This window comes from Coregonus clupeaformis, chromosome 8 (genome assembly GCF_020615455.1).
Source record: "Coregonus clupeaformis isolate EN_2021a chromosome 8, ASM2061545v1, whole genome shotgun sequence".
Classification (NCBI taxonomy): domain Eukaryota; kingdom Metazoa; phylum Chordata; class Actinopteri; order Salmoniformes; family Salmonidae; genus Coregonus; species Coregonus clupeaformis.
This window is the reverse complement of record NC_059199.1, coordinates 62,374,948-62,386,796: the sequence shown is the minus strand read 5'-3', so window position 1 is coordinate 62,386,796 and position 11,849 is coordinate 62,374,948. Positions and strand designations below refer to the sequence as shown.

At 44.3% G+C, this 11,849-nt stretch overlaps 1 protein-coding gene across 1 annotated transcript in view; it reads left to right on the top strand.

Moving 5' to 3' along the window:
- The window catches only part of fam91a1 (family with sequence similarity 91 member A1), a 106,970-nt gene that overhangs the window by 44,512 nt on the left and 50,609 nt on the right, over positions 1-11,849 (top strand). The window contains exon 14 of the mRNA XM_041884158.2: positions 11,683-11,769. Within this exon, the coding sequence (XP_041740092.1) occupies positions 11,683-11,769 (87 nt within the window). The remainder of the gene's footprint in view (positions 1-11,682; positions 11,770-11,849) is intronic.

Genomic DNA, 11,849 nt, shown 5'->3' with positions numbered 1-11,849 from the left:
TGAATTCAAAATGGATTAAATGTGTTTTTTTCACCCATTTACAGACAATACCCCATAATGATTAAGTGAAAACATGTTTTTAGAAATGTTAGCAAATTTCTTGAAAATCAAATACAGAAATATCACATTTACATAAGTATTCACACCTCTGAGCCAATACTTTGTAGAAGCACCTTTGGTGGCGATTACAGCTGTGAATCTTTCTGGCTAAGTCTCTAAGAGCTTTGCACACCTGGATTGTACAATATTTGCCCATTATTCTTTTAAAAATTCTTCAGGCTCTGACAAGTTCATTGTTGATCATTACTAGACAGCCATTTTCAAATCTTGCCATAGATTTTCAAGACGATTTAAGTCAAAACTCAGGAACATTCAATGTTGTCTTGGTAAGCAACTCCAGTGTAGATTTGGCCTTGTGTTTTAGGTTATTGTCCTGCTGAAAGGTGAATTTGTCTCCCAGTGTCTGGTGGAAGGCAGACTGAACCAGGTTTTCCTCTAGTCTCCCAGTGTCTGGTGAAAACTAACCAGTCCTTATTTGTTGAAAGCCTTCCTATCTCCCAGTGTCTGGTGGAAAGCAGACTGAACCAGGTTTTCCTCTAGTCTCCCAGTGTCTGTTGGAAAGCAGACTGAACCAGGTTTTCCTCTAGTCTCCCAGTGTCTTGTGGAAAGCAGACTGAACCAGGTTTTCCTCTAGTCTCCCAGTGTCTTGTGGAAAGCAGACTGAACCAGGTTTTCCTCTTGGATTTTGCCTGTGTTTAGCTCTATTCCATTAATTTTATCCTAAAAAAAACTCCCTGGTCCTTGCTGATGACAAGCAATACCCAGAACATGATGCAGCCACCACCATGCTTGATGCAATTTTGCGCCATGCAAAATGTGGAAAAGTCAAGGGGTGTGAATACTTTCTGAAGGCACTGTAAGTATTTTTATTGTTGCTGAACTAACTACATGATCTTCATTGGCCAATATAACTTGCAGGATATAATGGTAGCCAATGTTTGTGTTAGCCATTATACCTGTATTTACTGCTGCTAGCTAGTAGTAGCACTCAGCTTAGCATGTGGATAGCTATAGCTGCCATTGGCCAACAGAGTTCTGGCCAGTTTGGCCATAGATGTTCAATGTCTGCTATGATAGTCAAGGTTTATCTTGATTTTGTGTAACAGTATGTGAAATGCTGATGTGCTGAACCCCTAATAAGTGATGTGTTTCATGGCTGCTAGTGGTTAGCTAGTAGGGTTAAGCCAGCAGGGGTTTAAAGGAGACATGGTAGAATCCTGCAGGTAAAGAGTCTATGGTAGAAGCCTGCAGGTAAAGAGTCTATGGTAGAATCCTGCAGGTAAAGAGTCTATGGTAGAATCCTGCAGGTAAAGAGTCTATGGTAGAATCCTGCAGGTAAAGAGTCTATGGTAGAATCCTGCAGGTAAAGAGTCTATGGTAGAATCCTGCAGGTAAAGAGTCTATGGTAGAAGCCTGCAGGTAAAGAGTCTATGGTAGAATCCTGCAGGTAAAGAGTCTATGGTAGAAGCCTGCAGGTAAAGAGTCTATGGTAGAAGCCTGCAGGTAAAGAGTCTATGGTAGAAGCCTGCAGGTAAAGAGTCTATGGTAGAATCCTGCAGGTAAAGAGTCTATGGTAGAAGCCTGCAGGTAAAGAGTCTATGGTAGAATCCTGCAGGTAAAGAGTCTATGGTAGAATCCTGCAGGTAAAGAGTCTATGGTAGAAGCCTGCAGGTAAAGAGTCTATGGTAGAAGCCTGCAGGTAAAGAGTCTATGGTAGAAGCCTGCAGGTAAAGAGTCTATGGTAGAAGCCTGCAGGTAAAGAGTCTATGGTAGAATCCTGCAGGTAAAGAGTCTATGGTAGAAGCCTGCAGGTAAAGAGTCTATGGTAGAATCCTGCAGGTAAAGAGTCTATGGTAGAAGCCTGCAGGTAAAGAGTCTATGGTAGAAGCCTGCAGGTAAAGAGTCTATGGTAGAAGCCTGCAGGTAAAGAGTCTATGGTAGAAGCCTGCAGGTAAAGAGTCTATGGTAGAAGCCTGCAGGTAAAGAGTCTATGGTAGAATCCTGCAGGTAAAGAGTCTATGGTAGAATCCTGCAGGTAAAGAGTCTATGGTAGAAGCCTGCAGGTAAAGAGTCTATGGTAGAAGCCTGCAGGTAAAGAGTCTATGGTAGAATCCTGCAGGTAAAGAGTCTATGGTAGAATCCTGCAGGTAAAGAGTCTATTCTTAGAAGCCTGCAGGTAAAGAGTCTATGGTAGAATCCTGCAGGTAAAGAGTCTATGGTAGAAGCCTGCAGGTAAAGAGTCTATGGTAGAAGCCTGCAGGTAAAGAGTCTATGGTAGAAGCCTGCAGGTAAAGAGTCTATGGTAGAATCCTGCAGGTAAAGAGTCTATGGTAGAATCCTGCAGGTAAAGAGTCTATGGTAGAATCCTGCAGGTAAAGAGTCTATGGTAGAATCCTGCAGGTAAAGAGTCTATGGTAGAAGCCTGCAGGTAAAGAGTCTATGGTAGAATCCTGCAGGTAAAGAGTCTATGGTAGAAGCCTGCAGGTAAAGAGTCTATGGTAGAATCCTGCAGGTAAAGAGTCTATGGTAGAATCCTGCAGGTAAAGAGTCTATGGTAGAAGCCTGCAGGTAAAGAGTCTATGGTAGAAGCCTGCAGGTAAAGAGTCTATGGTAGAAGCCTGCAGGTAAAGAGTCTATGGTAGAAGCCTGCAGGTAAAGAGTCTATGGTAGAATCCTGCAGGTAAAGAGTCTATGGTAGAATCCTGCAGGTAAAGAGTCTATGGTAGAAGCCTGCAGGTAAAGAGTCTATGGTAGAATCCTGCAGGTAAAGAGTCTATGGTAGAATCCTGCAGGTAAAGAGTCTATGGTAGAATCCTGCAGGTAAAGAGTCTATGGTAGAATCCTGCAGGTAAAGAGTCTATGGTAGAAGCCTGCAGGTAAAGAGTCTATGGTAGAAGCCTGCAGGTAAAGAGTCTATGGTAGAAGCCTGCAGGTAAAGAGTCTATGGTAGAATCCTGCAGGTAAAGAGTCTATGGTAGAAGCCTGCAGGTAAAGAGTCTATGGTAGAAGCCTGCAGGTAAAGAGTCTATGGTAGAATCCTGCAGGTAAAGAGTCTATGGTAGAATCCTGCAGGTAAAGAGTCTATGGTAGAATCCTGCAGGTAAAGAGTCTATGGTAGAATCCTGCAGGTAAAGAGTCTATGGTAGAATCCTGCAGGTAAAGAGTCTATGGTAGAATCCTGCAGGTAAAGAGTCTATGGTAGAATCCTGCAGGTAAAGAGTCTATGGTAGAATCCTGCAGGTAAAGAGTCTATGGTAGAAGCCTGCAGGTAAAGAGTCTATGGTAGAAGCCTGCAGGTAAAGAGTCTATGGTAGAATCCTGCAGGTAAAGAGTCTATGGTAGAATCCTGCAGGTAAAGAGTCTATGGTAGAATCCTGCAGGTAAAGAGTCTATGGTAGAATCCTGCAGGTAAAGAGTCTATGGTAGAATCCTGCAGGTAAAGAGTCTATGGTAGAATCCTGCAGGTAAAGAGTCTATGGTAGAATCCTGCAGGTAAAGAGTCTATGGTAGAAGCCTGCAGGTAAAGAGTCTATGGTAGAAGCCTGCAGGTAAAGAGTCTATGGTAGAATCCTGCAGGTAAAGAGTCTATGGTAGAAGCCTGCAGGTAAAGAGTCTATGGTAGAATCCTGCAGGTAAAGAGTCTATGGTAGAAGCCTGCAGGTAAAGAGTCTATGGTAGAATCCTGCAGGTAAAGAGTCTATGGTAGAAGCCTGCAGGTAAAGAGTCTATGGTAGAATCCTGCAGGTAAAGAGTCTATGGTAGAAGCCTGCAGGTAAAGAGTCTATGGTAGAATCCTGCAGGTAAAGAGTCTATGGTAGAAGCCTGCAGGTAAAGAGTCTATGGTAGAAGCCTGCAGGTAAAGAGTCTATGGTAGAATCCTGCAGGTAAAGAGTCTATGGTAGAAGCCTGCAGGTAAAGAGTCTATGGTAGAAGCCTGCAGGTAAAGAGTCTATGGTAGAATCCTGCAGGTAAAGAGTCTATGGTAGAATCCTGCAGGTAAAGAGTCTATGGTAGAATCCTGCAGGTAAAGAGTCTATGGTAGAAGCCTGCAGGTAAAGAGTCTATGGTAGAAGCCTGCAGGTAAAGAGTCTATGGTAGAATCCTGCAGGTAAAGAGTCTATGGTAGAATCCTGCAGGTAAAGAGTCTATGGTAGAAGCCTGCAGGTAAAGAGTCTATGGTAGAATCCTGCAGGTAAAGAGTCTATGGTAGAATCCTGCAGGTAAAGAGTCTATGGTAGAAGCCTGCAGGTAAAGAGTCTATGGTAGAATCCTGCAGGTAAAGAGTCTATGGTAGAATCCTGCAGGTAAAGAGTCTATGGTAGAAGCCTGCAGGTAAAGAGTCTATGGTAGAATCCTGCAGGTAAAGAGTCTATGGTAGAAGCCTGCAGGTAAAGAGTCTATGGTAGAATCCTGCAAGTAAAGAGTCTATGGTAGAATCCTGCAGGTAAAGAGTCTATGGTAGAAGCCTGCAGGTAAAGAGTCTATGGTAGAATCCTGCAGGTAAAGAGTCTATGGTAGAATCCTGCAGGTAAAGAGTCTATGGTAGAAGCCTGCAGGTAAAGAGTCTATGGTAGAATCCTGCAGGTAAAGAGTCTATGGTAGAAGCCTGCAGGTAAAGAGTCTATGGTAGAAGCCTGCAGGTAAAGAGTCTATTCTAGAATCCTGCAGGTAAAGAGTCTATGGTAGAATCCTGTAGGTAAAGAGTCTATGGTAGAATCCTGCAGGTAAAGAGTCTATGGTAGAATCCTGCAGGTAAAGAGTCTATGGTAGAAGCCTGCAGGTAAAGAGTCTATGGTAGAATCCTGCAGGTAAAGAGTCTATGGTAGAAGCCTGCAGGTAAAGAGTCTATGGTAGAATCCTGCAGGTAAAGAGTCTATGGTAGAAGCCTGCAGGTAAAGAGTCTATGGTAGAAGCCTGCAGGTAAAGAGTCTATGGTAGAAGCCTGCAGGTAAAGAGTCTATGGTAGAATCCTGCAGGTAAAGAGTCTATGGTAGAATCCTGCAGGTAAAGAGTCTATGGTAGAATCCTGCAGGTAAAGAGTCTATGGTAGAAGCCTGCAGGTAAAGAGTCTATGGTAGAATCCTGCAGGTAAAGAGTCTATGGTAGAAACCTGCAGGTAAAGAGTCTATGGTAGAAGCCTGCAGGTAAAGAGTCTATGGTAGAAGCCTGCAGGTAAAGAGTCTATGGTAGAATCCTGCAGGTAAAGAGTCTATGGTAGAATCCTGCAGGTAAAGAGTCTATGGTAGAAGCCTGCAGGTAAAGAGTCTATGGTAGAATCCTGCAGGTAAAGAGTCTATGGTAGAATCCTGCAGGTAAAGAGTCTATTCTTAGAAGCCTGCAGGTAAAGAGTCTATGGTAGAATCCTGCAGGTAAAGAGTCTATGGTAGAAGCCTGCAGGTAAAGAGTCTATTCTAGAAGCCTGCAGGTAAAGAGTCTATGGTAGAATCCTGCAGGTAAAGAGTCTATGGTAGAATCCTGCAGGTAAAGAGTCTATGGTAGAAGCCTGCAGGTAAAGAGTCTATGGTAGAAGCCTGCAGGTAAAGAGTCTATCGTAGAATCCTGCAGGTAAAGAGTCTATGGTAGAATCCTGCAGGTAAAGAGTCTATGGTAGAATCCTGCAGGTAAAGAGTCTATCGTAGAATCCTGCAGGTAAAGAGTCTATTCTAGAAGCCTGCAGGTAAAGAGTCTATGGTAGAATCCTGCAGGTAAAGAGTCTATGGTAGAAGCCTGCAGGTAAAGAGTCTATTCTAGAAGCCTGCAGGTAAAGAGTCTATGGTAGAATCCTGCAGGTAAAGAGTCTATGGTAGAAGCCTGCAGGTAAAGAGTCTATTCTAGAATCCTGCAGGTAAAGAGTCTATGGTAGAATCCTGCAGGTAAAGAGTCTATGGTAGAATCCTGCAGGTAAAGAGTCTATGGTAGAATCCTGCAGGTAAAGAGTCTATGGTAGAAGCCTGCAGGTAAAGAGTCTATGGTAGAATCCTGCAGGTAAAGAGTCTATGGTAGAATCCTGCAGGTAAAGAGTCTATGCTAGAATCCTGCAGGTAAAGAGTCTATGCTAGAATCCTGCAGGTAAAGAGTCTATGGTAGAATCCTGCAGGTAAAGAGTCTATGGTAGAATCCTGCAGGTAAAGAGTCTATGGTAGAATCCTGCAGGTAAAGAGTCTATGGTAGAATCCTGCAGGTAAAGAGTCTATGGTAGAAGCCTGCAGGTAAAGAGTCTATGGTAGAATCCTGCAGGTAAAGAGTCTATGGTAGAAGCCTGCAGGTAAAGAGTCTATGGTAGAAGCCTGCAGGTAAAGAGTCTATGGTAGAATCCTGCAGGTAAAGAGTCTATGGTAGAATCCTGCAGGTAAAGAGTCTATGGTAGAATCCTGCAGGTAAAGAGTCTATGTTAGAATCCTGCAGGTAAAGAGTCTATGGTAGAATCCTGCAGGTAAAGAGTCTATGGTAGAAGCCTGCAGGTAAAGAGTCTATGGTAGAAGCCTGCAGGTAAAGAGTCTATGGTAGAATCCTGCAGGTAAAGAGTCTATGGTAGAATCCTGCAGGTAAAGAGTCTATGGTAGAATCCTGCAGGTAAAGAGTCTATGGTAGAATCCTGCAGGTAAAGAGTCTATGGTAGAAGCCTGCAGGTAAAGAGTCTATGGTAGAAGCCTGCAGGTAAAGAGTCTATGGTAGAAGCCTGCAGGTAAAGAGTCTATGGTAGAAGCCTGCAGGTAAAGTACCTGGCGGCGACGAAGATGGCGGCCTCGTGACTAGCTCTTAGGAAACTTTGCGGTATTTTGTTTTTTTAATGTATTTTTTTACATTATTATCTCAGAAAGTGTTTTGTATCATTACATACAGCCGGGAAAAACTATTGGATATCAGAGTGGCGGTAACTCACCAGAACTACCAGCATTACGACCAGCAATACAACTTTCCCGAAGCAGTTCCTTTGTTTGCTCTCCCCAAAGCAATTGAACTGATTCCAGCGGCTGACCCAAAACATCTCCGGCGGAGGAGAGGCACTCGGAGCGGCCTGCTGGTTCGACTTAGGAAGCGTGCACACCACCCACCGCTTCCAAATATATTACTCGCTAATGTTCAGTCTTTGGATAACAAAGTCGACGAGCTCAGGGCAAGGATTTTTTTCCAGAAAGACATCAGGGCCTGTAACATATTTTGTTTCACGTTAACATGGCTCTCTTGGGATATTCTGTCAGAATCGGTCCAGCCAGATGGGTTCTCAGTTCATCGCGCAGACAGGAATAAATATCTCTCCAGGAAGCAGAAGGGCGGAGCTGTGTGTTTCATGATTAACGACTCATGGTGTAATTGCAGTAATATAGAGGAACTCGAGTCCTTCTGTTCACCCGACCTAGAATACCTCACAATCAGATGCCGACCGTATTATCTCCCGAGAGAATTCTCTTCTGTTATAGTCACGGCCGTGTATATCCCCCCTCAAGCCGATACCACGATGGCCCTCAAAAGAACTACACTGGACCTTATGCAAACTGGAAACCACATATCCTGAGGCTGCATTTATTGTAGCCGGGGATTTTAACAAAGCAAATTTGAGGACTAGGCTGCCGAAGTTCTATCAACATATCGAGTGTTGTACTCGGGCTGCTAAAATCCTCGACCATTGCTATTCGAACTTCCGGGATGGTTATAAGGCCCTCCCCCGCCCTCCTTTCGGCAAATCTGACCAAGACTCCATTTCCTTCCTATAGGTAGAAACTCAAAGAGGAAGTACCCATGCTAAGGACTATTCAACGCTGGTCTGACCAATCGGAATCCACGCTTCAAGATTGTTTTGATCATGCAGACTGGGATATGTTCCGGGTTGCTTGCGAAAATAATTTAGACGAATACACTGAAACGGTGACTTAGTTTATCATGAAGTGTATAGGTGATGTTGTGCCCACTGTGACTATTAAAACCTACCCTAACCAGAATCCGTGGATAGATGGCAGCATTCGCGCAAAACTGAAAGCGCGAACCACCGCATTCAACCATGGCAAGGTGACTGGGAATATGGCAGAATACAAACAGTGTAGCTACTCACTCCGCAAGGCAATTAAACTGGCAAAACATCAGTACAGAGACAAAGTGGAGTCGCAATTCAACGGCTCAGACACAAGACGTATGTGGCAGGGTCTACAGACAATCACGGACTACAGAGGGAAAACCAGCCACGTCGCCGACACCGACGTCTTGCTTCCGGACAAGCTAAACACCTTCTTCGCCCGCTTTGAGGATAACACAGTGCCACCGACGCGGCCCGCTACCAAGGACTGTGGGCTCTCCTTCTCCGTGGCCGACGTGAGTAAGACATTTAAGCATGTTAACCCCCGCAAGGCTGCCGGCCCAGACAGCATCCCTAGCCGCGTCCTCAGAGCATGCGCAGACCAGCTGGCTGGTGTGTTTACGGACATATTCAATCTCTCCCTATCTGCTGTCCCCACATACTTCAAGATGTCCACCATTGTTCCTGTACCCAAGAAAGCAAAGGTAACTGAACTAAATGACTCGCCCCGTAGCGCTCACCTCTGTCATCATGAAGTGCTTGGAGAGACTAGTCAAGGATCATATCACCTCTACCTTACCTGTCACCCTAGACCCACTTCAATTTGCTTACTGCCCCAATAGATCCACAGACAATGCAATCACCTGCACACTGCCCTATCCCACCTGGACAAGAGGAATACCTATGTAAGAATGCTGTTCATTGACTATAGCTCAGCATTCAACAACATAGTACCCTCCAAGCTCATCATTAAGCTTGAGGCCCTGGGTCTGAACCCCGCCCTGGGCAACTGGGTCCTGGACTTCCTGACGGGCTGCCCCCAGGTGGTGAAGGTAGAAAACAACACCTCCACTTACAGTGAAGGAAAAAAGTATTTGATCCCCTGCTGATTTTGTACGTTTGCCCACTGACAAAGATATTATCCGTCTATAATTTTTATGCTAGGTTTATTTGAACAGTGAGAGACAGAATAACAACAAAAAATCCAGAAAAACGCATGTCAAAAATGTTATAAATTGATTGACACCGAATGGAAAGAAATACTAGCCCGGGTCAAGAACTGACAGGAAAGCGAATGATGCGTGCATAATTCTCAATAGCAGGTGATTTTATCTTTCATTTGCGAGCTGAGCAAGTAGCCTATACAGAGTTCATACAGACATTGGCAAGTCAAATTCAAGGACTTTTTCAAGGACCGACATTTTTTATTGAATTGTTGTAATAGGCTATATATATACAGTGCATTCGGAAAGTATTCAGACCCCTTGACTTTTTCCACATTTTGTTACATTCTCATCAATCTACCCCATAATGACAAAGCAAAAACAGGATGTTCGATCGGGGTCAAGTCCGGGCTCTGGCTGGGCCACTCAAGGACATTCAGAGACTTGTCCCGAAGCCACTCCTGCATTGTCTTGGCTGTGTGCTTAGGGTCGTTGTCCTGTTGGAAGGTGAACCTTCCCCCCCAGTCAGGTCGTGAGCGCTCTGGAACAGGTTTTCATCAAGGATCTCTCTGTACTTTGCTCTGTTCATCTTTCCCTCATTCCTGACTAGTCTCCTAGTCCCTGCCACTGAAAACATCCCCACAGCATGATGCTGCCACCACCATGCTTCACCGTAGGGATGGTGCCAGGTTTCCTCCAGACATGACGCTTGGCATTCAGGCCAAAGAGTTCAATCTTGGTTTCATCAGACCAGAGAATCTTGTTTCTCATGGTCTGAGAGTCCTTTAGGTGCCTTTTGGCAAACTCCAAGCAGGCTGTCATGTGCCTTTTACTGAGGAGTGGCTTCCGTCTGGCTACTCTACCATAAAGGCCTGATTGGTGGAGTGCTGCAGAGATGGTTGTCCTTCTGGAAGGTTCTCCCATCTCCACAGAGGAACTCTGGAGCTCTGTCAGAGTGACCATCGGGTCCTTGCTCACCTCCCTGACCAAGGCCCTTCTCCCCCGATTCTTCAGTTTGGCCGGGCGGCCAGCTCTAGGAAGAGTCTGGGTGGTTCCAAACTTCTTCCATTTAAGAATGATGGAGGCCACTATGTTCTTGGGGACCTTCAATGCTGCAGACATTTTATGGTACCCTTCCCTAGATCTGTGCCTCGACACAATCCTGTCTCGGAGCTCTAGGGACAATTCCTTCTACCTCATGGCTTGGTTTTTGCTCTGACATGCACTGTCAACTGTGGGACCTTATATAGACAGGTCTGTGCCTTTCCAAATCATGTCCAATCAATTGAATTTACCACAGGTGGACTCCAATCAAGTTGTAGAAACATCTCAAGGATGATCAATGGAAACAAGATGCACCTGAGCTCAATTTCGAGTCGCATAGCAAAGGGTCTGAATACTTATAATACCCCACAATACCCCATAATAAGGTATTTAAAAAAAAAAAAAAAAAGTAAAATACATTTGCAAACATTTCTAAAAACCTGTTTTTGCAATGTCATTATGGGGTATTGTGTGTAGATTGATTAGATAAAAAAAAAAAAAAATCATTATAGAATAAGGCTGTAACGTAACGTAATGTGGAAAAGGTCAAGGGGTCTGAATACTTTCCGAATGCACTGTATATTTAAAAGAAACTCCCCCCAAAATGTATGCTATAAAAGTATGCATTGACACTTTAAGAGTAATGCATTTTTTTATAGGCTAATTGCATTATGCATTGACATTCACATTCTAAAATATGTGGGCTGAATAATGTGGGCTGACTAATTAGACAGCATGCTCCCCACACAAACACACTAATGAAGTCTGTCCGTGTGGTTGCTAGTCAGTCTCTCCATTTGAGATGTTGAAGAGTTATTGAGGGTTACTGTATCATGTTTTTAAAGATGAGAAAGCCCTTTGTAATGGAACACTTTGTATGGAAAACCAAGTTGAAGCCAACAGTTGATGTCATCTTGCTCATAATAACCGCACATGGTTTTACCGCAACAGACTAGCGCAACACCCTTCAATTGAAACGGCGAGAAACCATTATGGCAACCATTATGGCAATGGTCTATTTGCATATAGGCCTACTGCAGCTCTGATTGGTTATGGTCTGTGTAGAGGACGGGCCTGTCAATGGAATCCTAGTCAATGGAATCCTACTCCTGCATAGTTAGTTTTGCATACTAAGTCTTGCGTAGTTCATTCTGTTTCGGTATGTTGCATTGAAAGTGGCTAATGTTGCATTGATTCGATCACCATTTCTACAGTAGAATAGGCTACTGTGAAAGTGTTAACTAAGGGGGGAAACTCTAGAGAGTTGAGGGAAGTTCAATCTGGTGCTTCTCTGCCTTAGTCCTGGGGGTGTATTAGTCCTGGGGGTGCCTTAGTCCTGGGGGTGCCTTAGTCCTGGGGGTGCCTTAATCCTGGGGGTGCACAGCTTATAGGGAACGTTGTCAATAAGGAAAACAAAAAGCAAATTGTGAACCAAAAACGAACGTGAAGAAAAAAAATACTGGCACCCTTGCGACCAAAAAAACTAAATTAAAAAAAATGTGATGATGCTTTACCCAACCTTGTACATTGTACTATTACAACTATTAAGAGTAGGTTTAAAGCCAGTCTCAGTTCCCAGTTTGGGGACCACTGGACTGAACCATGGTTCTGTTCTCCCCTCAGAACCTGAAGAGCCATGCGGTCACCATGTTTGAGGTGGGGAAGCTGTCTGACGAGACCCTGGACAGCTTTCTGATGGAGCTGGAGAAAGTAAGCTGTGTGTGTGATTGAGCTAAAGAGAATAAGCCTTCATTACTATGCTTCATGGGAACTAAGCCAGTCGCTGGAGG